This window comes from Triticum aestivum, chromosome 2D (assembly GCF_018294505.1).
Source record: "Triticum aestivum cultivar Chinese Spring chromosome 2D, IWGSC CS RefSeq v2.1, whole genome shotgun sequence".
NCBI lineage: Eukaryota > Viridiplantae > Streptophyta > Magnoliopsida > Poales > Poaceae > Triticum > Triticum aestivum.
The window spans coordinates 96738472-96766270 of NC_057799.1; the positions used below are offsets into that span (position 1 = coordinate 96738472).

The window sequence follows — 27799 nt, forward strand, 5'->3', positions numbered from 1 at the left end:
ATTCTAAACCATCCAATGACAACATTATCTTAATCACATTAGGATTCGTGCAATTTAGCTTTTGAAAAGGCACAAAGAGAACAAAACATGCATTGCCATGTTTCTTCATACTCATAAAAAAGTGAACGACGCTCACGAATCTCTCTTTTTTTTGTGGTTAGAGCTGATGAGTTGATGAGCCAGCTAGAAAACTGTGTGCAGAACACTGGATGTAAATACATAACAGGAATAACATCCCAAACCAAGAAATCAACACTGTTTTTCTCATATACACTCAACAAGACGCTAATTGACAAGCCCATCGCAATCTGCTAAAAACGCACACAAGATGGAAGGAAAAACTTCCAACAGAGAAATCGTTCGATGCTCAAGAAGTTTTCATTCTCTCTAAAGGATTGCGGAGAAGAGGATCTGGTTGGTGTCTTCATTCTCCCCATCCGGACCCCCTGCAAGTGAAACCACGGCCAATTGGAGTGAGTTCCCCATCACAAAATCCAACGAACTGCTGCAAAGCAAAGAAAACCTACCTGCCATTGGCTTCAGCTGATCAGTCCACTCGTCGATCACCTGCAACGTAAACAAAGAGTAGCGAACAAATTCATCAGATCTCACACGGCCTGTAGCTAGATTGCAGGTTTTTTGGGTGGGGGGTCACCTGCTTGAGGCTGGCGTAGGCGGCCTCCTCGTCGTCGGTCATGAGTGGCAGCCCGGAGGAGGCGAGCAGCCGTTGCGTGGCGCTCCGCTGCGCAGCCAGGCTCGTGCGCATCATGTCGATCAGCTCCTGCACACGCACGCAGGATCACGGGATCAGTAAACCTGGAAGAAGGTGTGGAGGATTCGAGGAGGGGATCTGACTGACCTGCTTCTGGGCGAGGAGGTCGCGGCAGAGATCCTTGAGCGCAGCCACCTCCTCTTGCACCCGCTTCACTCGCCCTACCAGTTTCGCCGGGTTTGCCTGAATGAAACCGTCACCCAGATCCTGTCATGGAAGGAAGCGGCTAGAGAGGAGAGGAAGGGGAGTTTGATTACTAACGTGGTCGGGGTAGGAGGCACGGAACTCGAGGTCAAGGCGGCGCTGGACGTCGGCGAGGGTGTTGCTGGCGCCGACGAGCGTCAGGTACACGTCGTTCACCGCCGGGTGGCGCCGATCAGCAGCCATGATTTGTTTGGGTCAATGGAAGTGAAAGCAGGGATCTCTTCTTCCAGCCACTGCTAGCGCTTGGCTTTTAAATTGGGGATGGAAGGGGATCCCACTATCCTGCAAGAAAACCTAAGCTATATTGGTTAGTAATGACGCAATTATATCATTTCATCTTTAGTTAGAAAAATGAATGAAATTCGGGCGTTATGATTCTACTGTAATGGTAACATAAGGAAATAGTATTTAGTCGTTCCTAGGTCAAAAATACACTTCTAGCGCTACGAAATTGTATATTAGACGGTATCAGGGAATCACAAATAGTACTGCTTGTAGTAAGCAAATCCAATACCAAAGGTATGATTTCACAGATAAGCTTTCGCATATATGAACTGAACAACTATAGCAGAAATTGCTTTTCTTGCGACTAACTGATGTAATGAGTATCATCATAGTTAAAAGAACACATTACATTGCATTAAAACCTAAGGTTGATTGTTAAGCTAAAGCAACACAGGAGCAACTTAGAAGAATTCACTAGCTATTCAAAGGCATTTAATTTGTACCAAATGCATAACTTCCACAGTGCCCTGTTATGAGAACCTGTAGTAGAGCACCCCAGTTGCATCGCACTAATAATCATAAGCCGCAAACCAACAATAAAGTTCCTAGAGGAACCACCAATTGAAAATGTTGGCCAGAATCCAACCGCATATCCAAGTCAATTTTATATATAGACTGTAAACCAATGATTTGCACAACACAAAAAATACAACAAAGCCACGGCTTGATGACAGCAAACAAGAAAAAAGTGGCGAGCAAAGTTACTGAATAAGTCAGCATTTGATAACCAGATCTACATGGCTTAAGAGTAGACGTTCTGAATTAGGCAATTTGCAGATATCTTATGGAGTTATGGATTTCAAACCAGAGGTTCCACCACATCCATTCCTTGCAGATACAAACAATATCTCAACAAATATCAGAAACTCAATTAGATCTGTCACCGTACCAAAAAATGGGGAAATAACCACCCATGCTCGGTTGGAATGAATCCACACAAGTAGTTACGTGTATCCCTTAACCAGAACATATAACTGTCCAAATGAACACGCTAATATCAACCGCAAACTGCTTACACGAGCCAAACAAACGCGATTAGAAACCTAAACCTGTACAAATCACTTCTCACGGTCACAGGTGCGACTGTTTGAGCATACGTGCATCTGCAGATGGGGCAACCAGTGGCCACCCCGCTCCGACCCCCACCCACCACCGAATCCTCGGCCCGTCTAGCGCGAGACAGCTCCAACTCGGGCCACCGCAAGCCGGTGAATCCCTCGATTCAGTAGCCTAGCTAGGGTTTTCCGGCGAATCCAATTGGAACGGAATTAAGACGAGAATGCGGAGGAGGGGAAGAGGAGGAGGAGGAAGCTCGCTTACCGATGGTGGCGGAGCGAATCTCGGGAGATCGCCGGGGAGAAGAGAGCCGGTCGCCGTCTGGGTTTAACCGGGGACTCGGCGGGCGGGCGGGAGGATGGAATTCGCGGCTCTCCGGGGTGCCGTTTGCCTGTGGCGGCTCACAGTGCGCCGCAAAACGAGCACGCGTTTTGAACGGGGGAGAGACACCCGGACAGAAACAAAATATGCTTATAGTCTTTCTGATTTTTCTGAAATATACACTCCTTCTGTACACTGATACTTACTCCCTCTGTCCCAAATTTCTTATCTTAGAATTGTCTAGATACGGATGTATCTAATACTAAAATGTGACTCGATACATCCGTATCTAGACAAATCCAAGACAAGAATTTTGGGACGGAGGGAGTATAAAACTTTTTGCAGTTTACTTTCTAAGCCATTTTTATCAGGGGGAAAGGAGTTTTTGTTCCAAATTTAAAGAGTTATAGTGGAGGGGCAACAATTCCTCAATGCACGAGGGTCCTTGTGTAAGAGCATCTATAGCCACATCGGATCCGCCTCACTTTCCTCGTCCTCCTCCTCCGGCAAAAATCACGGTTCTGGACCTTTTACTTAATTTAAGCACGATCTGACTTCACTTTGCAAAAATTCATGATCTACCATTTTTCTACCGCCATTGTCTTGGCGATAGGGTATAACATCCTACAGACCAACGTCCTCCATGTCTTTTTCGCACCGAAAGGCATGTATGTTGCATTTGGACAGCAAGAGTCATCCCTTGCATTGTTTCTCCGCTTCTAAGGCACCATTGCAATTGAACACAAAACTGGTAAGCCATAAATAGTGTCGTCCCATCACGACTTCTAAAGATTATACATGTTACAGTTGAACTGTCTGACATAAAAAAGGAGCCATCAACTAAAAGCGCAACCTTACTTGCCGGCGAGGGAGGCCACGGAATGCCAGGTGCATGGTCTTTCACCATCGGCACAACCCAATCAAGACATGATCCTGGTGCAGGCATTTTCCCCTTCAAAATCTCTTTCATGCTATATTGTCGCATGATACGTCTCCAACGTATCTATAATTTTTGATTGTTCCCTGCTATTATATTATCTGTTTGGGATGTTTTATATGCAATAATATGCTATTTTATATTATTTGTTGGACTAACATATTAGCCTAGAGCTCAGTGCCAGTATCTATTTTTTTCTTGTTTTTGAGTTTCGCAGAAAAGGAATACCAAACGGAGTCCAAACAGAATAAAACTTTCGCGATGATTTTTCTTGGACCAGAAGACACCCAAGAGACTTGGAGATCAAGTCCGAGGAGCCACGAGGCGGCCACAGGGACGGAGGGCGCGCGCCCTCCTGTCTTGTGCCCACCCCCCCCCCCCCCCCGTGACCCCCCTGACCTAATTCCTTCGCCTATATATTCACATATATTCTCAAACCACCAGAGGCATCCACGAAAACACTTTTCCACCGCCGCAACCTTCTGTACCCATGAGATCCCATCTAGGGACCTTTTCCGACACCCTGTCGGAGGGAGATTCGATCATGGAGGGCTTCTACATCAAGTCTATTGCTCTTCCGATGAAGCGTGAGTAGTTTACCACAGACCTATAGGTCCATAGCTAGTAGCTAGATGGCTTCTTCTCTCTCTTTGATTCTCAATACCATGTTCTCCTCGATGTTCTTGGAGACCTATCCGATGTAATCTTCTTTTGCGGTGTGTTTGCCGAGATTCGATGAATTGTGTATTTATGATCAGCTCATCTATGAATATTATTTGAATCTTCTCTGAATTCTTTTATGCATGATTTGGTATCTTTGTAATTCTCTTCGAACTATCGATTTGGTTTGGCCAACTAGATTGGTTTTTCTTGCAATGGGAGGAGTGCTTAGCTTTGGGTTCAATCTTGCGGTGTCCTTTCCCAGTGACAGTAGGGGCAGCAAGGCACGTATTGTATTGTTGCCATCGAGGATAAAAAGATGGGGTTTTCATTCATATTGCTTGAGTTAATTTCTCTACATCATGTCATCTTACTTAATATGTTACTCTGTTCTTCATGAAGTTAATACTCTAGATGTAGGCAGGAGTCGGAGTAATAATAGTAGATGCAGAATCGTTTCAGTCTACTTGACACGAACGTGATGCCTATATTTCATAATCATTGCCTTAGATATCGTCATAACTTTGCGCTTTTCTATCAATTGCTTGGCAGTAATTTGTTCATCCATCGTATTATTTTTTTGACATAAAGACTGTAAGGGAACCCCCTACAGTATAATCGGTGCAACAAACCCAAATTGCAAGTACCATGCCTTGAACCTGGATGGGTGGGAAGGCATCAGCCCCTTCCCACCACTAGGCTATGCCTTAGTCTGCACCCACCGTATTATTTGCTATCATGAGAAGCCTCTAGTGAAGCCTATGGCCTCCAGGTCTATTTTCCATCATATTAGTTTCCGATCTACTATTTTACAATCTTTTACTTTCCGATCTATAAACCAAGAATACCAAAAATATTTATTTTACCGTTTGTTTAGTTTCATCTATATGTATCAGATCTCACTTTTGCAAGTAACCGTGAAGGAATTGACAACCCTTTTATCGTGTTGGGTGCAAGTTGTTTGATTGTTTGTACAGGTATTAGTGATTTGTGCATTGTCTCCTACTGGATTGATACCTTGGTTCTCTAACTGAGAGAAATACTTATCTCTACTTTGCTGCATCACCCTTTCCTCTTTAAGGGAAAAACCAACACAAGCTCAAGAAGTAGCATCACGAAAGATGATCGATCAACCTCGCCGCCCATGCGATGCAAGGTCAAGGCAAATTGATATTGCCGAACTCTCGAGGTTGCCACCTCGTCCTCCATTTTCTCTGTTGCGCCCTGCATAGTCCACCAAGACACCACTTTTTGGCGTCGTCCCGACATACAATCGCTCGCCCTCAAGCTGCAACGCCGCACGACCCAATCACCCACAACCCAAGTTGAATAGGGCAACCACCCGTATACCAGGACAGTCACACCAACTCTTTTGGAGCCGTCGCCCCGACATAAAGTCAAATCGTTCCCCTCTGGAGCGCGTCGACCGAGCCGACAACCCCACCGCACTAGTAGAACAAAACTGACACTCCACCAATGCAAACCGACACCCTGCCTCATAGGATTGCCGGCACATTACTTCCCGAAGCCGCCACCTGGGCACACAACCACCATCCGGGGCCGCTTCCTCAACATCCACATGCCTCAACCAAGAGAGCCATGCCACAACCAATAGCTAGCTCTTCAAGGCGACACCCCCAAGAGAGAAACAACGCAGGCATCGTTGTCGCCCGCTTGAGAAAGACTGAAACTTGGGTTTTCAATCGAAAAGCCAAAGCCATTTGTGAACGGAGAGGAGGCAAGGTTCCACAACGGTGCCTCCAAGAAGGAGAATGATGCCTGAAGGCACCGCCACTGACTCGAGGTCCGGGCATGGCTTTCACCCGAAAAAACCTCCCTCTCGAGAAGATCTTGCATATATCGGAACTGCCTCTAAGAAGGGGAACAACGCCCGAAGGCGCCACCACCGACTCATGGTCAGGGCATGACTTTCACCTAGAACCCTTTGTATCCCACGAGAAGAGCTTCCATATCTCAGAACTGCATAGAATGCCTCTCGAGATGACCCCGAAGCCGATGGAAGAAGGGTAAACTCAAGCTGTTGCCCGAATGTTGCCATCTAAGGGCATCTCCAATGTTGACCCCTAAACCGGACACTGCATCTGTCTGCGCACAGGGGAGACCAGTCTATGGACACGGATGCAGGAGCCGGCCATCCAAAGCTAGCCGCATACATCCGCCCCCAATTTTTCCAGTCTACACGCTCTAAATAGCCACATATCTAGTTTCGGTTTAGCCCAGAATTGTTCAAATTTTTAAATGCACCAGCAGTTCTAATTGAAATGCGATCGTGCCATATTCAAGTATCCGCAATGCGGCCATGCATTTTCGATAACTAGGGAACCCAATCCTTCCTACTGCATCCTTCTTCAAGATAAAATCAAAGGACTAGACGCTTTGATAGACATGATCAAAGACATTTTTTGCATCCAAAAGCACTGGCGGAAATTGTCAGCGAACAGGGCATCAGTGGCAAAGTAGTCGTCCATCAGTGTCAAATGGTCGTGTGCCCTGTTGCGATTGAGCACTCGATGGCCCTTGATCGACCCCTTGAAATTGAGAGCATGCCCTTCCGCGCACTCTGCGTCCGCCAGGACCGCCTACATCATCGCCGTCTCATTCGTTTAGTCCTCCTCGTCCGACGAGTCATCCGACGACTCAACATAGAGCTCGTATATGTACTCCATATTCGAATCCAATTCTTCAAAGAAGAAGGGACAACAAAATTTAGCACGGCCATTTCAACGAACACTTGTCGGGCATGGTGACAACCGTAGGGGCAGATGGTACAGGTGCGGTGGGCGGAGGAGAGGTGTGAACCGGCGGCAGAGGAGAAGCGGTGTGGAGCCTAAGTGTAGCGGTGGAGGTGACGGAGTCGCGGAGTTCCGGGAAGGGTGGGGCGGCTGGGGCGGTGGAGCGCCGGCGGCGGCAAAAGAGAAAACAGATGCAGAGAAAGATGGAAGAATGGAGGCGCGGGGTCGCGGTTTTTGGGTGGGCCGGAGGTGTCGGAGTTCTACGGGTACTAGACTCCGGCAAAGCCTCCTCCAGTTTGCGAGAAAAAAGACGTCTAGACCGGCCCGTGGACGTACATCGTTGGGTGACAAAATACGTCCGACCACGCAGTCCGGATGGTTGTAGACAGTTGAGGGACCGTTTTGGAGATGCCTTAAACCTCGTGGCCATCTTGAAATAGGCTTTCACCCCATTTTTTATATAAAAAAGCAACCAACTAATCCGTACAACGAGTAACAAGGTGCGGAAATTACAAAGTCCATAACATCAAGAAGGTGCTGGAGAAGCAAGGCGCCGAGCAGTGCCATGTAGCGCGTCCAACATCTCCCCCATCATCTCAGACCGAAGAAGCGGGCTCCTCCGAGCACACCATGTCTGCCCATGGCTAACGTCACTACTTAGTTCAAGTCTTGGTGTTGCAAGGCGAGTTATAGCATATTTTGTGCACGTCAAAGAAAACCAGGAACAATTCATCTGTAGAAACATGTGGCAGTTTTTTCATAACGAATGCATCACAAATTATTCGTTCACAGGACCGCGGCACATTCTTCACGGCTGACGCGCACGACACCAGCGAGCGTCAACAGTTGATCCAATGACTTTATTATTATATTTCCTATAATCCCTATGCTCATATGGCCCCAGCGCCATATGATATGTCCTATAGTGTATCTACGCACGCCCGATCTTCTCCACCAGGCGTCTCTCGATCTCCATCCTCTTCTTCATGAGCACGGTGTACTTCTTCAGGAGCTCCCTGCCCTCATCCCCCGGCGCCGGCACCGCCAGCTTTGCGCCGAGCGAGGTCTTCTCCAGGTTGCCCGTATACATCCGGGAGATGGGAACAAAGCCTCCTTCCTCCTTGCACAGCCACCCGTGGGCGGCTCTCAGGGCTGCGCCCAGCGAAGCCGAATCTGTTACAATTCCACAAGCACTATCAGTATTACTCTGTTCTGCCGCTTTTTTTTTTCCGTTGGTGGATAGAGTTATAAGAGTTTGTGCAAATTTTACGCACGAACAAGGGAGAGTTTCAACATACCGGGTCTCTCAACTGTGAAGACGGGGCAGCCAAAGATTTTCGCGATCAACTTGAGGATGCTCTCATTGGAGGATGCTCCGCCGGTTGCTATGATCCGCTTTGGTGGGTTGGGCATGCCAAACCGCTCGGCATGACCTCTCATCGACAACATCTGGCCCTCGACGATGGCACGAACCTATCGCAAGGAATCGTGAGCGTGACTCATTTATTTGCCACTAGTATCATAAAGTTAGAGACAGATAAGACCGTTAAGCATACTTCAGATTCTGGATCAAATTCTTGCACCTCACACTCCTTCAGATTGTCAGATGAGGCGTCACTGAAATTCTCGACAATGTATCGGTGGAAACCAACTGCACCGAACAAGCGAATTTGTTTAAGGTTATAAATCACAAGAGAAATGGACAAAGTTTTATAAACATTATTACATGATTACCTGGAAGAGGAGGCAGGATTTCATGGTCTTTGTAGTAGAATCCTAACCTACCACCTATATGAAAATAAAGATGAATTTCATTATGTCACACTTCAATCACTGTCATGGTGACAATCAGCATGAGCAAGTTTTTAACCCATGACAAAATTACAGAAAATTAGCAGGCCTGGAAAATTTATAGTTGAGACGTAGTAATCCATTCAAATGTTACTAATCCATATGTGCTGAAAGCAATAGAGATAATATATTGCAACCTAAAAGACCAAGACAACTTATCTAAGAACTTACCATTCAGAGGGGGTGTTTTCTCTAGATAGTTGTTGAAAATATCCCATGATTTTTCTGCGCACTGATTCCGCACATCTGAAATAACATCAGGAGTAGTGTCAGCAAAGTAATAGTAGTTACACGGAGCCCAGAATTTTCAAACATTACAAACCATATTTAGAACTTTCAGAAAATTTTGTAAATCCCACATGAACATACAGATATTCCCCACATACTTGTGAATCTTCATCAATAAATATTTTTATTTGAGCGTACATAGTGAGTATCTGCATGTATATGTATTTTTTTCCAGATTTTAACAGAACTCCATTTCTTTTTTAGTTTTTAAAAGCAAGGCTCCATGGATCCTGCGATCCACTTGTAGTTTCCTAATGCCATACATCGCAATACAGATAGAAGGATAACAGTTTTATACCTTCCCGGGTCAATGAGCCATTTTTGTAACATAGCATCACCATGTAACCATCTGGTTCAACAGGGTTGGGAAAAACATGGCCTTCAAGGCTTGGTTTAGCTTCGGCAGTAATCCCAAAAACCTAAAATACAATTAGGAGATAAGTCTGACAGCAGCTTGAAAAGAAAATGCAACAACTGAAACAGGATCCTTGCAACTCACCGTGTCACTGGTACCAAGGCTGATAGCAAGATCGCCAGGTGTATTCAGTGTTAAACCTACAACAGATGCAATGTTCCAATGGAGTGTTAATGATGAATAGAGGAAAGTAATAATCACTTGCTGCTAATTGGACCGTGATTGTTAAATGATATAACAGCTGCATTGAAAATGACAACACCAGCAATTCGTAAAAGAATCAAAGAAACGACAGTGAAGTACCTGCAAGGCTATTGGGATTGTCACCTGACCACTGAATAACGAAACAGTTCTTGTCAAACTGATGCCTGCAAATGCATATTGCATCAATGAACTTATGGGATGATACTGCAAATAATCTTCATTGCTTCTGACATTAGGATTGCATTTGTTAAGACCATTAAGCTAGCTTACCTGTTAACAAATTATTTCTATAGATTCCCTTTGATAGCGAAAAAGAGGTGACAGAAAATACTGGAGTTACAGATTTGCGGGTGTACACTTAATTACCAAGTGGCATAAAAAGAACGTAACCATATTTTTAGTTTTTTTTACAGATGCACCACACGAGTGCAGCAGTAAAACAACTCACCTTTCTACAAAATATGAAGAAATCCGACCTGCAGCTGCACATGCCGGTGCCAGATTTCCCAGCTTCTGTTCAAGATCAGGAGCAGTTGCCTGGAGGAGGAAGTGCACAATTTGATATTTTATTCTTAGAGATATGTGGAATTTATTTAAATATTTTTTATATTTAAGCCATTCAAGAAATCTGGTGTGTAGCTAAACAGACAAGGGGCGAACCTCTAAAACAGCTTTTGACCAGGTCCTCTTGTTTATATCCATCAAGTTCATCCCAGCACCATCAGTTTCATCAATACTTGCATAGCATCCAACAAGGATAGATGCCATAAATGAGCTCACCAAAGATATTCTCTCGGTATTTTCATAAATATGGGGTGCTGTTTGGTAGATCTTCCGTATCTGGGGCCCAGTGAATCTCTCATAGGCACGAGACCCTGTCAGCTTAGATAACTCCAATGCTCCTCCGACAGCATTTTCTACTTCTCTGCATTGCTTGGTAGTGCTACTGTCCATCCATATCGGTGAGTCCATGGTAGAAAAGGCATCCTTAAGCTGGGATACCAAGCTCTTACCAGGATCCAGGGAAGACAGTACAGCTTGACTACCCTTCTTCCAATAAACGCTGCCATGTTGTTGCCCACTCCCTGAAACAGCCACAACCTTACTGAAGTTGATCTTTGGTTTTAGTTTCTCAAGAAGCAGTTCCAAAGCCTCAACCCACATTATGGTTGGTGAATATATACGGCCGTCATCTGTAGGATCTCTGTAGACCCCACCCTCGGTTTTGTAGTGCGGTAATTCGGAGTCAAAATTAACAGTTTCAGAAGCGACTATTATTAACTCATTGCTGAGCACAGTAGCTTTCACAGACCTGTAGCATAAGATTGCAAAATTAGATCCCACAATGGTGATAAACTGCACAATTATCATGATAACAAAAGGAAAAATGAATAGGCACATCTGAAGCAAATGGTGGGTGCATTGTCGGGTAAAGCGAACAAGGCTTTATCAGCGTGGGGGATCTAAAAGAAAAGAAACAACATGCCCAAAGTACACCCCTCGGTCTGTTGCCTGTGTATGGTTTAAAAGGAGTGAGGAGCATAGGTGATTAGCATGGACATAGAGCTGAACCCAGACCTGACACATTAGGTTCTGCATCTATAAAACCTCTTATCTCATAATTAGATCGTCACACCAGCTATTCTCATTGACATTTCAGGTTTTTCTGGATTCAATCTTGTGCGGAAACCTTTCAATTACGAACTTAAAAAACCACTATCCCTGCGTACCACTACCTTACATCTAACATCTTCAGTTAGGCACCACAAATACTAGAGAACCAGATAGTATTATCACCAAATTCTACGCAACAACATTTCTCTTCCACAAAAGGCAGTTCCAATTCAACTTCACACCTCCTCGATCGGCCGCATCATCCCCATCGACCAGAACGATGATCAACATTCGACTCGCCCAAACCAAGCCACACAAGATCCGGCGTCCAAACAGCCAAAAACTACTGAAGAAAAGACGCAAGAAAAGTGGTAAGGAAGGAGGACTCACTGAGTGGAGCTGTCCAGTCCGAGGAAGAGGGCCCCATCCGGGAGGGAGCTCCGCCCGACCATGGCTGCCGGCGACCGGTCCGCCTCGTCGGCGCCCACGCGAATCCCCTGCTCCGGGTACGACGGCAGGCGACGCGAGCCGGGAGGGAAGGAATCAGACGGATCGGGGAGGAGGAGCAGGTAGCGCCGAAGTGGACTGATCGACCAACAAACAAACAAATATAACCCGTAGGACTTGCTGGGATAAGGACGGCGTTATCCAGCTAGGATGAGATCAGGGAGCGGCCATGCCGGAGCCATTCCGTTTCGGGTCGCGCGCAAGGATCGCTCGCGTCGTCATTATCTACTCATCCCTGCTGCTGCGTTCAGGTTTCATATTTTCCCGAGGGTGGGCATTTATTTTCTTTTCTTTTTTCTTTTCTGGGCGGGTCTCACGTGTAGGTGACATGTTTTTACTAGGAATTTTCATTTTTCTCCCTTGGGTCCCATTTGTAAGCGACATGTAAGAGACTCTAGGAGAGTTGCCGTGTCTGCCTGGTCGCCGTAATAACCGCTATTAACAAGACAATTTTGGCCGAAAAGATACTCTGGTATAGTAGGATCGTCACAATTTATCAAGCGTCCTCCATATATGGACTCTCAATATATGCCGCCTTTTGGTGGTTATGTGTGATCTTGTGTGGCGCGAAAAGGACTTCAGATAGCCCCGGCTTCACGTGGGATGGCAGAAGGTTGGGGAAAAAGAATGTCTCATTGTCGAGCGGATCCCCTGATCATGGAGGCAACAAATATTTAATTTTGTGCTTGTGCGTTGCCTCCGCAACCTTCATATTCATACGAAACGTGTTCCATATATGATATGAATGTTGTTAATGTGACGATTCTGCTAGAGTTGCTCCAACAGAAGAGAACAAATGATTTTATTTTTGAGAAAGGAGAACAAATGATTTTAGTTAGATGTCCATCTGTAAGGAGGGGCAAAACTGCCTTAGAAATGTATATGTCACAGTTAAAGGACTTTGAGTGACGGAACCGAGACGACACGAAAAACCATAAGAGCACCTACGCTTGCATACTTTTTCTTGCTTCTAAGATTGTCTCTAAGGGTTTAGAGGTTGCCTCTATACAGTGTGCGCGTCTGCCTCTAACAAAAAAAAAACTTAGCACCATAAGCTAAGAAGTTGCCTTTAATGAATAAAATATTAACATCTCAACATGTAAACACATACAAGTGGAGAATTTTGCCATCAAATGGCACTACTGCCAAAAGGGCCTAAGATGACACATGTATCGCACACCATTTGATCAAATTATGTGCGGTGCACGAACTGCAAACGGTATGAAAATAAACTCCTGTGCCAGAAAACAAAACGTGTGCGACGACCCATCCATCGGGCACATTTTTGGTACGCAGACCGTGTGTGATAACGGCACACGGAAAATTGTCCTCATGCGTGTGCGATATGTCGTCGTAACACAGACGATTCTGAATTCTAATTGTGGGTGTTAATTGGCAAACACTTTGCAAAAATAAGTGTGTGCAATGGCTTAAAGTAGCGCACACGATTGACTTCAAGATTACGTGTGTGTGCGCAATGAGTTCAGAGATACAAAGACGGGTTTTGAAGGGCACTCGTGTGGATAATTATAGACAGGCATATGATTGATTGTTGTGAATTATGTGCTCTACAGGGAGCACAATCGAAAAAACCAATTTGTGTGCCATAATGTGAAAGATCACTGTCGATTCAGTATTATTAATCATTTGTGATTAGATCGACAAGAGAAACACATACCAGATTGGTAATTAAATCAAGTGCATTACATATTAAGGTCCAAATATACAATAGCTAGAGAGTATACAGTCTGCTTTAGTCGTCGTCGTTGTTGTTGTTGTTGTTGTTGTTGTTGCTGTTGTTGTTGTTGTTGTTGCTGTTGTTGTTGTTGTTGTTGTTGTTGTTGAATAGCCCCGCGACAAACGTGTTGGCAAGGACGCTTCTTGCCGCTGACCATTGGCTTTTCGTTGCCATCATCATTGTTCATGTCCTCGTCCTCATCTTCCTCGGTCCACCATTCCTCCTCATCATCATCGTCTTCTTCATCCTTCAGCGGCTCCTTGTCCGTCTGGTCATCATCCGACGACTCGGGAAGCGGCGTCCCTTCCGTGAACCGGATATAATCGAGGTTAGGGCTCGATGCTGGACTCATGGAAGACAAGCGCGATGATTCCAAGGTTGATCTTAGAGTGGGCGCCTGACTGGCGAAACTATCGCTTGCGGAGAACGACATGGCTATGCTACGTACAAACCGCGAGAAAGCGAGATTGCAGAGTGTGTGTGTGTGTGAGAGTGTGTAGTGGCAGGGCAGCCGGCCGGGATGAAGATGGTGGCGACTAAAGCGGGGATGAAGAAAAGAGCAATGACAATTGAACCAGGGGATTGATGGATTATATTGGCGCCTTGAAAGGTGGTTAGAATTCTGATATAATAAACCACAATTATTAGTACCTCGTCGCTGTAAATTCCCGCGGTTGGACAATTTTCGATATGATAATTACGCACACGGTTGGAGTGTCCAAAAGTGTGCAATATGTCAACTGTTTCACATGGTACATTTTAGCAATTCACACAGGTCGCTAAATGCATTGTTTCAACTATGCACACGCTTATCTGAAACACAACATGTGCGAAACTAGCACCATATATTGGAGTTGTTCGCTTGATTTCTCAGATGCAAAGATTTGAATATTTTAGTATTGCACTTTATGATAAAAAAGTTGTACAACTGAGTCATGTTTTGTATGTCTTCATCCGAAAAAAAAAATGTTTTGTATGTCTTCACATGATCTTTTTGAAGTAGTTGTAGGCGCTAAATGTTTTATCTTTGGCGGATTTTTCCTTTTGGCCCAGGGTTTGCTCCATTCTTTGCTCTTCTACAAATCCTCGACAAAGACACATTTCTGCATCTGCCACGAATTTGCTTTGTCGAAAGAGGCTTGTTAGCAAATCAATCTTTTGTTAAATGATTAGGAGGACAGTGGTATCCCCAGCCCACCAAGCTTCAAGTCCTAGACTTGACACGGTGGTCGTATCCCCAGCCCACCAAGCCTTCCCGCGATGCGTGTTCAGTGGGAGGAGACGTTCCCCTTGACTACGAACGTCAATCTCAAGATAACGTGCTGACTCAGTCTCTCGAAGATGCTCATATGGGGTAGGGCGTCTGTGTGTGTGTTCATAGGGATGAGTGTATGTGCCTATGTATGAGTGTTTGCGACTATACTATGTTAAAAAAAGACGCTAGTTAGTAGCCTTTTGCAAAGCGATGACGACATTATACGTACAAGCTCTTTTAAATTGATGTTCCAATATCTTCTTGTCATTTTCCACACTTTTTCCTTTTCTTTTTTCCATCATACCATTCCATTGCATATTTTTTTAAGAATAAGAAAGATCCAAAATAAATTAAAGTAAATAATATTTGTTGCGGGGTAAGTAAATAATATTTGTTCCAAGGGAACCTTGTACTAAGAGCAATGTAAAAAAAAGTATACGTGCATAATTATTTATAAACCAAAAGAAAAAGATTTGTCTACGGCATAAAAGGATGCTCTAAGCAGTTGAGCAACAAAACCTCAGCAATAGCGTCTATTACAAGCCTTTTGCAAAGCGATGCCGAAATTGCACGTACAAGCTCTTTCAAATTGATGTTCCAACTTCTTGTCATTTTTTCTACACTTTCTCTTTTTGCTCTTTTCTTTTTTCCATCCTACTATTCCATTATGATTTTTTAAGAATAAAAATGATCCAAAATAGCTTGAAATATAACTAATATTTTGATCCGAGGGAACCTTGTACCAAATGCAATGTAAAAAAAAACTTATGTGCATACTTTTTTTTTAAGATTTGTCTACGGCATCTAAGGCGGGAGTTTCAGTGCAGCACAATGCAGGAACTGCAGCAGCCATCTGTCGTAATCGAGACGGTTCCTATCTTGGGTCGTCAGTGTTAGTTATCCAGGGCATATCGGATCCAGCTAGTTTGGAAGCTTTAGCTTGTGGAGAAGCTCTTTCACTAGCGCAAGACTTGGGTATACGACATCTCCAAATTGCATCAGATTGTAAACAGGTTGTGAACCATATTCGCCAAGGTGTGGGAGGAAGCTATGGAAGTGTTATTAGAGCATCTCCAGCTGTTGGCCCCCCAAGGGCGCCGAAAAAGAGCGGCCTGGGGTGGGAGTTGGCGGCGCCGTCGAGGGCAGCTGGTTCAGAATGAGGCCGCGCTCCGCCAAGTACCACGCCTTTGAGCTGCTCGTCGTTGCTCTGGAGCATGTCCGCCCCGTCCATGAGGAAAGCCAGGTCGGTGTTCCTCTTCTTCGCGGCGATGTTGGTCCGGAGTAGGTCGAGCTTGACGGCGCTGTTCATCATCAACGCCGACCACCGCGTCTCGGTCTTCTCTTCACGCAGGGCGGCCCGGGCCTGTGCGTCGGCGAGGCGATGCTCAATGGGCTCCTGCACTCGCGCGGTTGCCGAGTCGGCGTGTTTCCCCTTCTTGGCCCCTTTGTTGCATTCGGGGCGCCCGTCTCCCGCGCCCGGCGTCGGCGCGTCCGACTTGTAGGTCTCCTTGGCCTTGGCGAGGGTGCGCCGGACATCCGCCCACTTCTCGCACTTCTCGATCCGCTTGAAGACGTGGAGGTACTTGAAATCTTAGTCGCTGCTGTCCTGGCGAAACATGGCGAACATCCGCACCAACTGCACCGAGGAACAACCAGTCAGCGGCGCGCACCGGCGAAAGGAAAAAGGAGGGGCTGGCGTTCCATACCTGATCCTCGATGCTGGCGCCGCTCTCCGGGCGAGCCGCGATCTCCTTGACGATCCCATGCCATTTGTTGCACGCCGACTGGATGAGCCCCCAATGGTTAGCCATTGCCTTCGCCCCGCACTGCATGTACACGCCTTAGAAGTAGGGGTCGACGAGCTTGCGCTCGTCGAACTCGGCCTTGATGCGGTCCCAATACGTGTTGATGCTCTGGTTTGTGCCGGTGATCGGGTCGAGGCAGACGACTTTCCACACTTCGGTGAGGCACTCGTCCTCCTTGGACGCCCACTTGATGCGTCCTGGCCGCCCCCTTATTCTTCTTCCGTTTCCTTGCCGGAGCAGGCGCCGGCTCCTCCTCCTCTTCCTCCTCATCCTCCTCCTCCTCTGGCTCCGGCTCCGGCTCCTCCTCGCCGTAGTCGAGCTCGCCATCCATGTCGCCGTTGAGGTCCATTGTGTCGTCCTGGGTAGTAAACCCGAGGACGCGGCGGCCGAGCCGGCCGTGATGATGTCATCCATGTCGGCTTCGGTCATGTCGGTGTCGCCGAGATGCGACGTGGAGGCTTGGGAGAAGGGCAGCGCGCCACGGCGGAGAGGGGGCGTCGGGGAGGATGCGTAGGCCGGCGGTGAGTAGGTGTACGGAGGGTACTACACGCCGGTGAAGGCGGGCGAGGGCGTCCGCTGGGCCGGGTGACCATGGGGGAAGGTGATGTTGGGGTTGAACCCGCCGTGCGCGTCGCCGTCGGCGTAGCCCGGCGACGGCCTGCAGCCCCAGGGTTGCGGCGATGACGAGAAGCCGGCCGGAGAACCGACGCTTTGCTGGCTCTAGGGTGCGTACGGGCCGTGGCCGCCGGGTGGATTCATCATCCCCATGCGAGCCGCCTCGGCTTGTTCGACCGAGCGCTCCGCCTGCTCCACCGCCGCCGCGAGCCGCGCCGCGTTGTCCCGTGCCTTCTTGGCGTTGGCCCTGTTTTGCCAGTCGGCGGTGACAGCCTCCCGGCGCTGAACTTCCGCCCTCCAGTCGGCGTTGGACATGCCCGGGGGCTTGGACGGCGGCGCCCTCGGCTTCCTCTACTTCGGCTGGGCGACGGCGGCGGTCGCAGCCGTCGCGGCGCGGGGGACCACATACTTCTTCGGCGGCATGGCGGCCGGCGGGGAAGGGAGCAGGAGGAGATTAGCGGGAGGAATGGAGAGAATGAGAGGGAAGCTGGGGGGAAAGCGGGAAGAAACGGCGGGAAAAAGCCCTCCTCTCGCCGACGGAGCGGCCCCACGCCCCTTTTCGCTTGTGCCGGCGCCCCCAAGCGCCCCCAGCGCGCCGGGTTTGGCTCGGGTGCACCGGCTGTTATTTCGGCCCAATGCGACCAAAAACGGACTCTTGGGGGCGCGACTGGGCCGATTTTCGACCGCGGCGCTAAAAAATCGCCTGGGGAGGGCCTGTTGGGGGCGCGACTGGAGATGCTCTTAGAGAGATCCTAGAAACTGTGAGAAATTTTACTTCTTGTAATTTTGTTTCCGAACCTCGAGCTTCAAATACTGAAGCTCATAGGTTAGCTAGGTCAGGTACTTCTCTACCTTATGGGCGCCATATTTGGTTGGACATGTCGAGTGACCCAATCGCTTTTCCTTTAAACATTGATATTTATCAATAAAGACCTAGCTTTCTTGCTAAAAAAAACTAAGGATACTCTAAGCAGTTGAGCAACGAAACCTCAGCAATAAATAACGTGCGTATTTGTTTTTTTCTAAAAAAAATTGGTCTCGGAGGGGCTTGAACCCTCAACCTGCGGCATATAAGACCGACGCTCTAACCAATTGAGCTACAAGACCTCGACAATTATGAATATTATTTAACTTCCAAATATTGAAATTGCTATGTATTGCAAGCTTATTACGTGCATAATTTTAAAAATATTGGTCCCGGAGGGGCTTGAACCTGCGGCATATAAGACCGATGCTCTAACCAATTGAGCTACAAGACCCAGACAATTATGTTCATTGTTTAATTATTAAATATTGAATATTTACTGGGTCAGCATACGAGGAAGAAAACGGATTATAGAGAACATGCATGGCGAACCTTCGTTAACACAATTATGTAGCGCAATCTCCACACCACACAAGTAGCTATCACGGTGCGTAAAATCTCAACACCACACTGTTCTTGATTGCGAGCATGTGACGTCCCCGATTTGACCGTACACTAATCATGCACGCAAATGTGTACGATCAAGATCAGGGACTCACGGGAAGATATCACAACACAACTTTACAACATAAATAAGTCATACAAGCATCATACTACAAGCCAGGGGCCTCGAGGGCTCGAATACAAGTGCTCGATCATAGACGAGTCAGCGGAAGCAACAATATCTGAGTACAGACATAGGTTAAACAAGTTTGTCTTAAGAAGGCTAGCACAAAAGTAGCAACGATCGAAAAGGCAAGGCCTCCTGCCTGGGACCTCCTAACTACTCCTCGAAGCCGAACTCCACGTAGAATCATCCTCGGGATCTCTAGCTCCTGGACTCCAGCATCTGGTTGCGACAATCCGGTATAGAAAGGGGAAAAGAGGGAGAAAAGCAACCGTGAGTACTCATCCAAAGTACTCGCAAGCAAGGAGCTACACTACATATGCATGGGGATATGTGTAAAGGGGCATATCAGTGGACTGAACCGCAGAATGCCAGAATAAGAGGGGGATAGCTAGTCCTGTCGAAGACTACGCTTCTGGCCATCTCCATCTTGCAGCATGTAGAAGAGAGTAGATTGAAGTCCTCCAAGTAGCACCGCATATCATAATCCTACCCGGCGATCCCCTCCTCGTCGCCCTGTTAGAGAGCGATCATCGGGTTGTATCTGGCACTTGGAAGGGTGTATTTTATGAAGTATCCGGTTCTAGTTGTCATAAGGTCAAGGTACAACTCCGGGTCGTCCTTTTACCAAGGGACACGGCTATTCGAATAGATAAACTTCCCTGCAGGGGTGCACCACATAACCCAACACGCTCGATCCCATTTGGCCGGACACACTTTTCTGGGTCATGCCCGGCCTCGTAAGATCAACATGTCGCAGCCCCACCTAGGCACAACAGAGAGGTCAGCACGCCGGTCTAAATCCTATGGCGCAGGGGTCTGGGCCCATCGCCCATTGCACACCTGCACGTTGCGAACGCGGCCGGAAGCAGACCTAGCCTAGCAGGCGTTCCAGTCCAATCCGGCGCGCGCCACTCAGTCGCTGACGTCACGAAGGCTTCGGTTGATACCACGACGTCGAGTGCCCATAACTGTTCCCGCGTAGTTGGTTAGTGCGTATAGACCAAATGGCCAGACTCAGATCAAATACCAAGATCTCGTTAAGCGTGTTAAGTATCCGCGAACGCCGACCAGGGCCAAGCCCACCTCTCTCCTAGGTGGTCTCAACCTGCCCTGTCGCTCCGCCACAAAGTAACAGTCGGGGGCCGTCTGGAACCCAGGCCCACCTCTACCGGGATGGAGCCACCTGTCCTTTCAGCCCCCTCATCAGAATCACTTGCGGGTACTCAACGAGCCGACCCGACTTTAGTCACCACATGTGTCATGTATATAAAGTATATAATATATACCCGTGATCACCTCCCGAAGTGATCACGGCCCAGTAGTATAGCATGGCAGACGGACAAGAGTGTAGGGCCACTGATGGAACACTAGCATCCTATACTAAGCATGTAGGATTGCAGGTAAAGGTAACAACTGTAGCAACAATGACAGGCTATGCATCAGAATAGGATTAACCGAAAGCAGTAACATGCTACACTACTCTAATGCAAGCAGTATAGAGAAGAATAGGCGATATCTGGTGATCAAGGGGGGGGGCTGGCCTGGTTGCTCTGGCAAGTAGGAGGGGTCGTCAACTCCGTAGTCGAACTGGGCAGCAGCAGCGTCGGTCTCGTAGTCTACCGGAGAAGAAGAGGGGGGAAGAAACAGTAAATACGGAGCAAACAAAGCATCACAAAATATAACGAGGCAATACGCGGTGCTAGGTAAGCCCTAACGCGGTAGTAAGTGATACCGGCGAAGGGGGAAAACATCCGGGATAGTATCCCCGGTGTTCCGCGTTTTCGGACAGATGAACCGGAGGGGAAAAGTTGCGTGTTTTCTATGCTAGGTATGTGTGGTGGACGAACGGGATGCGTATCCGGATTCGTCTCGTCGTTCTGAGCAACTTTCATGTACAAAGTATTTTCATCCGAGTTACGGGTTATTTTCTATGATTTTTCAAAGTTTTAAAGCTTTTCTCGAGTTCATTAATAATTCAAAAACAATAGCAAAACTGCTATGTGTACCCAACTATGGCTAGCCACAGTGGCTCGCAGGTGGGACCAGTGAGCTAGGTTGACCCAGTCAAAGGTTGACTGGTCAACATATGAATAGTGTAAGCGGGTCCTGCGTGTCATTGACTTAGATCTTTTAATCTAATTTTAGCATATTAATCTAACAGTTGGTCCCAGATGTCATTGACTGGCCTTTTAACTAATGGGTTATTTAGTGTGAGGGACCACCTGTCACAAAACCATAGGCTATTTAATTAACATATAAAGTAGCAGCCCTAAACTAATCTAATTAGTAGTACTAACTAATCTGGATAGGCCTCATACCCAGAACACACACGCACGCACACCACACAGAACTCACTCACACATGCGCGCATGGCCGCTCGGCCATGGCCGGCCATGGCCAACAACAGGAGCAACCGGCGGGAAGGCGAGGCCACGCGCGGGACGGGGCCCGGCCTGGGCGCAGTGGGAGCGGCGGCGGACGCGGTTAGGCGCCGGCAGCGCGGACAGGCGGCTAAGGCGGCGGGGCAAGTGCTGCGGCGGTGGCAGAAGTAGCGAAGAGCAGGGAGCGGGCAGGGCAAGGAAGATGCAGCTAGCGACAGCATTAGTAGCAGTTAGCAGTAGCACGCAACAGCAACTAGGAGCAGCATGAGCAGCGGAACACGTACGCAAAAGCTCAGCCTCCGGCCATGGCGGCCACAGACGAACACGGGACGGAGCCTAACGGAGTGGATCGAAGATGGGAACGAGGGGAATTGGCCGAGGAGCTCACCGCGAACCTGTAGAGGTGCAAAGCAAGCTCGGGGAAGGCTTGGAGGCGACAAATCGAAGCGGCGATGAGTGGCGACCGGAGGTAGAAGATGACTCGATCCAGGCGATGCAGCGCGAGGGGGCTCGAGCTGGTCCTCGCAGGTGATGTAGATGACGAAGGGGGAGCCGGGGGAACAAGCTAATTTGGCGCGGGGACGACGTTGGCCACGCGGATGGCAAGGCTGTGGCAACGGATGCGGCTGCGCGCGTTGCACAGAAGAGGACGAGCGAGGGAGAGGGGGGAACGGGGCGAGGGTTTGTCCAGAGGCGTCGGGGTGCTCTTATCCATCGGGGGGTTCGTCGGATGCTTGACACGGCATCAAACATCGGCGTGGATGGCGGGGGCGCATCCACCACGCCATGGCCTCCCTGCCTCTGTACAGAGGTTGGGGAAAAGGCCACTGTGGGCTTGGGCTGAGTGCACTGTGCACTTAGGCCCAATGGCACAGTAGGTGTTTAGGCCTTTTTCTATTTGTTTGTTTGTTTGTCTTCTCTTTTTATTTATTTTCTTTTCTGTTTTCTTTTAACTTCCAATCTATTTTAACTCTATTAAGATAAATAATTAGCACCTAAATTAGTGTTGTAATTAAGCCTCTGCCATAAAAATCTTGACTTCCAAATAAAATAGTTTAGGATTTTATAAAATACAAAAGTCATTTATTTAATTATTTTAGCCACTATGTTAATTACTTTTGATCATTTAAACATGTTTTAAAAATGTGGTTTTCTCTACCACTATTACTCATGAATTATTTGACACGTTTAGAGCATTTTAATTTTAATGTTTGGAAACTTTTATTGTTTGACTTAAACTCAAATTTGAATTTGAATCGGTTTTGAACTAGCGCGAGATTAACAATAGTAGCCATGGTGACGTGGCATCATTAACGTGGTATTACTGTAGCTTAATTATCCGGGCGTCACAATTCTCCTCCACTATAAGAAATCTCGTCCCGAGATTTAAGAGGTAGTGAAAGGGGGGAGGGTTTGGTAACGAATCTAGCGGGTCTTCTCATTCTGGCTTGCTCTTCTCGAAGAGGCCGGTCCAATACATTGATGTCTTCATTTCTCTGCTTCAGGTCATCATGATGAAGCCGTCATCCTTTCTTCGGGAACTCCATCATACTTACGAAAGAATAAAGGGTGGGCATTCTGGGAGAACAGACCTCTGCAAGGTCGACTATCTGGTCGATAACATTGAGGAAGGTGGCGGAAGTAACTCTTGAATTGAAACTTAAGAAAATATTGAGAGCAAAGTAAGGAGGTATCATGGGAAGTTTCGAGCGGGCAGGCAATCGTTCGATGCCTGAAACAGGGCGTGAAAGGGGCTCAAAGCAATCGGGAATAAGTATTGCGTCTTATACCAGAATAGATCAATAGGCAGGTGGCCCGTGAGTTACATACAAAGTCAAGCACGAGGAATAACTTTGACAACAGGGTGTACAGGAGAGTCAGGTTTCGATCCTGTGGAACTGTGGGTTATGGGCCCACCATGTGGGTTAAAAGTAGGAAGGGCGGAGACGTCTTGCGTGATCATCTAAGCAAGGCATGTCAGAGGATAGTCTGTCTTTTATGTCGGCAACAACATCGGTACCAAGGGCGAGGGACGAAGAGAACCATTTTTCCGCATGGTCGAAACGAGGCGGACCAATAGGCAAAGTTCTCGTCCATCGGTGGTTACCGGAATATCATCGACAATAGTAACAGGGTCTTACTGACAGAATTGTACACCGAGGTGTTTACATAAGCAGGAGAATATTACTGCTTAGATCATATAGATCACCAGAAAGGTTAAACCAAACAATGGAAAGGAAAAATATGATTATCAGATTAAACAGAACAATGGAAAGGAAAATGTGTTTAAACACATATTTCAAGGGTATATCCTTCCCAAGGACAAGCAGAGCATGATATCCATGACAGGATATAATGTAGAAAACTCTTTAGGTACGGGAGAGAATTTTCATGACATTACCCATACAGCGGTGTTTGGATAATTGAGCAGGAAACATTTAGCATTGGGCTTCAAATGTTCCTGTTGAAAATCGGAGTACCATAGACATGCTTCGAGATAGCATTGACATGGTCAACAGGTGAAGATCAGACTTTGGAAACAAAAAGGATCCATCAGGAACAACTTATAGAATAAGTCTTACAATTTCCTCACGGAAGAATGACTAACCTTGCCAAAAAGGAAACTATAATAATAGGTCCTCCGGCCAGGTGTGCTAGGCATGACATCACCTTACCAGGCCATATAAAGACCAATGTTATAACTCTTGGAAATATGTTCCAACCATCATATCTGACCGAGATTCATATCTGATTGGTGTCAGGATACCTCAGACTCAGGATCCTGAGATAAAAAGGTGCGACACGAATTGACGAGAAGACATCATAAGATTCTCGGGAAATGAATTATGGAAGCGAGTTCTGAAACAAAAGTTCATTAGTAAACCAAGGAGAGGATGAGGAGGTGGCTGATGGACTCAGCGACAAATCATCGAGATTTCCAAAGGATGGATTTCCACAATGATGTGAACCAGGTGGTAACACCTGTCAGATCAAACGATATAATGATGTATGCTCGAGGAAAACATACACAATTAAACATTGGTTGAAAGGGGCACCCGAAATATGGGCTGGGTTGCACGACCAACGTCGGAATGGAAATTTAGCAACCATCACACTACATTGGAATTATTGTCCATTAACTCTGAAGTAACAAGGTTGCTAGAGATATTAAATTCTCATAACAGAGTTCACTCAACACGGGGACCAAGAGAAGAATGATGATGGTGAGAAGCATCACTGTATCAAGAATTTCTTAAGAGGTGGTGAAACTCTCACGACATTCTTGACATAAAAGATGGTAATACTCCAGTGTAAAGAAGAACAATTGCTGGATAGCAAGGAACTCAAGGTATAACACAAAACAAGAACAAGTTTGTGTTGGAGGAAAGGTAGTAGAGTGGTCGATGATAACACTAATCATCGAGGGCAAGGATGGTCTTTCTCATCATGAATTCCATTGATATCCTGGAAGAGCTCAGAATGCTAATGATGATCACGACACATTTGTCGAGAGAATTCATGAAGATGTAATCGATTGGCGATGACATCAAGTTTTAAGGACTGATGCAGGGATAGATTATTGGACCCATGGATACGACACCAACTCGAAATCAAGCTTGCTGTTCGAGGTGAACGATAAGACGAGGAAGATTGACGTTAGCTTAGCTCAGCGTAGAAGGTTGTGCTTCGGGATTAAGGACCAGGTAGCACAGTTAAAATCGGCACGACAAGGATATAGACAAGCAGGCTAGGAATGACGTGATTGAGTTCAAGCTCGTAAATAATGAAGGTTACCAAGAGTTTCTTAATCGCAATGCGGACTCGAGTCAGTTATCGGTGTCTTTGAGTGTTTAATAACTCAGAGCCCGTGAAAAATTGGAATCAATGAGAATGTAGCACTTGATGAAGAACTCATAAGAAGTTATGCAGTTCCGTGATAATCTTGAGATACCAGGGGGGTAATACTCGACGACAAATCAAAGTAGAGGTTGGACTGGGGTATTACTCTACAGAAGACAAGTGCTTAAACTTGCACGAGAAATGGTATTTAAACGAGAACGTGGTCGGAACCACAATTGCAAAAGGCCAGATCCCAGATATAAGATGAACTTATTGTAGGGGATCGTAGCAGAAATTTAAAATTTTCTACGCATCACCAAGATCAATCTATGGAGTCATCTAGCAACGAGGGAGAGGAGTGCATCTACATACCCTTGTAGATCGCGAGCGGAAGCGTTCAAGTGAACGGGGTTGATGGAGTCGTACTCGTCGTGATCCAAATCACCGATGACCGAGCGCCGAACGGACGACACCTCCGCGTTCAACACACGTACGGAGCAGCGACGTCTTCTCCTTCTTGATCCAGCAAGGGGAAGGAGAGGTTGATGGAGATCCAGCAGCACGACGGCGTGGTGGTGGAAGTAGCGGGGATCTCGGCAGGGCTTCGCCAAGCTCAGCGAGAGGGAGAGGTGTCACGGGAGGGAGAGGGAGGCGCCAGGGGCTGTGGTACAGCTTGTTGGAAATATGCCCTAGAGGCAATAATAAAAGGTTATTATTATATTTCTTTGTTCATGATAATCGTCTATTATTCATGCTATAATTGTATTGTCCGGAAATCGTAATACATGTGTGAATACATAGACCACAACGTGTCCCTAGTAAGCCTCTAGTTGACTAGCTCGTTGATCAACAGATAGTCATGGTTTCCTGACTATGGACATTGGATGTCATTGATAACGGGATCACATCATTAGGAGAATGATGTGATGGACAAGACCCAATCCTAAGCATAGCATAAAAGATCGTGTAGTTTCGTTTGCTAGAGCTTTTCCAATGTCCAGTATCTTTTCCTTAGACCATGAGATCGTGCAACTCCCGGATACCGTAGGAGTGCCTTGGGTGTGCCAAATGTCACAACGTAACTGGGTGACTATAAAGGTGCACTACGAGTATCTCCAAAAGTGTCTATTGAGTTGGCACGGATCGAGACTGGGATTTGTCACTCCGTGTGACGGAGAGGTATCTCTGGGCCCACTCGGTAATGCATCATCATAATGAGCTCAATGTGACTAAGGCGTTAGTCACGGGATCATGCATTGCGGTACGAGTAAAGAGACTTGCCGGTAACGAGATTGAACAAGGTATTGGGATACCGACGATCGAATCTCGGGCAAGTAACATACCGATTGACAAAGGGAATTGCATACGGATTGATTGAATCCTCGACACCGTGGTTCATCCGATGAGATCATCGTGGAACATGTGGGAGCCAACATGGGTATCCAGATCCCGCTGTTGGTTATTGACCGGAGAGGCGTCTCGGTCATGTCTGGATGTCTCCCGAACCCGTAGGGTCTACACACTTAAGGTCCGGTGATGCTAGGGTTGTAGAGATATATGTATACGGAAACCCGAAAGTTGTTCGGAGTCCCGGATGAGATCCCGGACGTCACGAGAGGTTCCGGAATGGTCCGGAGGTGAAGAATTATATATAGGAAGTCAAGTTTCGGCCACCGGGAAAGTTTCGGGGGTTACCGGTATTGTACCGGGACCACCGGAAGGGTCCCGGGGGTCCACCGGGTGGGGCCACCCATCCCGGAGGGCCCCGTGGGCTGAAATTGGAAGGGAACCAGCCCTTAGTGGGCTGGGGCGCCCCCCTTGGGCCTCCCCCCATGCGCCTAGGGTTGGGAACCCTAGGGGGGAGCTTCCCCCTTGCCTTGGGGGGCAAGGCAACCCCTTCCCCCCTTGGCCGCCGCCCGCCCCCTTGGAGATCCCATCTCCCAGGGCCGGCGCACCCCCCCAGGGGCCTATATAAAGGGGGGGAGGGAGGGCAGCAACCTACAGCCTTGGGCGCCTCCCTCCTCCCCTGCAACACCTCTCTCTCTCTCGCAGAAGCTCGGCGAAGCCCTGCCGGAGACCCGCTACATCCACCACCACGCCGTCGTGCTGTTGGATCTCCATCAACCTCTCCTTCCCCCTTGCTGGATCAAGAAGGAGGAGACGTCGCTGCACCGTACGTGTGTTGAACGCGGAGGTGCCGTCCGTTCGGCACTCGGTCATCGGTGATTTGGATCACGGCGAGTACGACTCCGTCACCCACGTTCATTGGAACGCTTCCGCTCGTGATCTACAAGGGTATGTAGATGCACTCCCTTCCCCTCGTTGCTAGTAAACTCCATAGATGCATCTTGGTGAGCGTAGGAAAATTTTAAATTATGTTACGATTCCCAACAGTGGTATCAGAGCCAGGCCTATGCGTAGTTACTATGCACGAGTAGAACACAAAGTAGTTGTGGGCGTTGAGTTTGCCAATTCTTCTTGCCGCTACTAGTCTTTTCTTGTTTCGGCGGCATTGTAGGATGAAGCGGCCCGGACCGACCTTACACGTACACTTACGTGAGACAGGTTCCACCGACTGGCATGCACTAGATGCATAAGGTGGCTAGCGGGTGTCTGTCTCTCCTACTTTAGTCGGAACAGATTCGATGAAAAGGGTCCTTATGAAGGGTAAATAGAAATTGGCAAATCACGTTGTGGTCATAC

General features: G+C 47.4%; 2 protein-coding genes and 1 non-coding gene across 4 annotated transcripts; all 3 read right to left on the bottom strand.

The window, feature by feature from the left end:
• Positions 1-108: 108 nt before the first annotated feature.
• LOC123051902 (uncharacterized) lies at positions 109-2782 on the bottom strand. Of its 2 annotated transcripts, none has more exons than XM_044474895.1 (6): positions 2582-2782; positions 1034-1270; positions 860-955; positions 656-781; positions 528-567; positions 109-446 (listed from the first exon to the last, which is right to left on the bottom strand). In XM_044474895.1, the coding sequence occupies exons 2-6, from the start codon at positions 1157-1159 to the stop codon at positions 388-390; spliced, it is 447 nt and encodes a 148-aa protein (XP_044330830.1). In that variant the 5' UTR covers positions 1160-1270; positions 2582-2782; the 3' UTR covers positions 109-387. The 2 variants fall into 2 exon arrangements, with proteins under 2 accessions (XP_044330830.1, XP_044330831.1); XM_044474896.1 differs by having other exon boundaries at positions 193-446; positions 1034-1258; positions 2582-2767.
• A 4940-nt stretch (positions 2783-7722) lies between these two features.
• LOC123051903 (xylulose kinase 2) lies at positions 7723-12084 on the bottom strand. Its single transcript, XM_044474897.1, has 11 exons — positions 11751-12084; positions 10407-11058; positions 10195-10283; positions 9846-9910; positions 9627-9682; positions 9426-9546; positions 9011-9085; positions 8723-8776; positions 8545-8639; positions 8287-8461; positions 7723-8161 (listed from the first exon to the last, which is right to left on the bottom strand). The coding sequence occupies exons 1-11, from the start codon at positions 11810-11812 to the stop codon at positions 7920-7922; spliced, it is 1686 nt and encodes a 561-aa protein (XP_044330832.1). The 5' UTR covers positions 11813-12084; the 3' UTR covers positions 7723-7919.
• Positions 12085-18313: 6229 nt separating this feature from the next.
• On the bottom strand, positions 18314-18387 carry TRNAI-UAU (transfer RNA isoleucine (anticodon UAU)). Its single transcript has one exon. It is a non-coding gene; the product is annotated as a tRNA-Ile (tRNA).
• Between the last annotated feature and the right edge of the window lie 9412 nt (positions 18388-27799).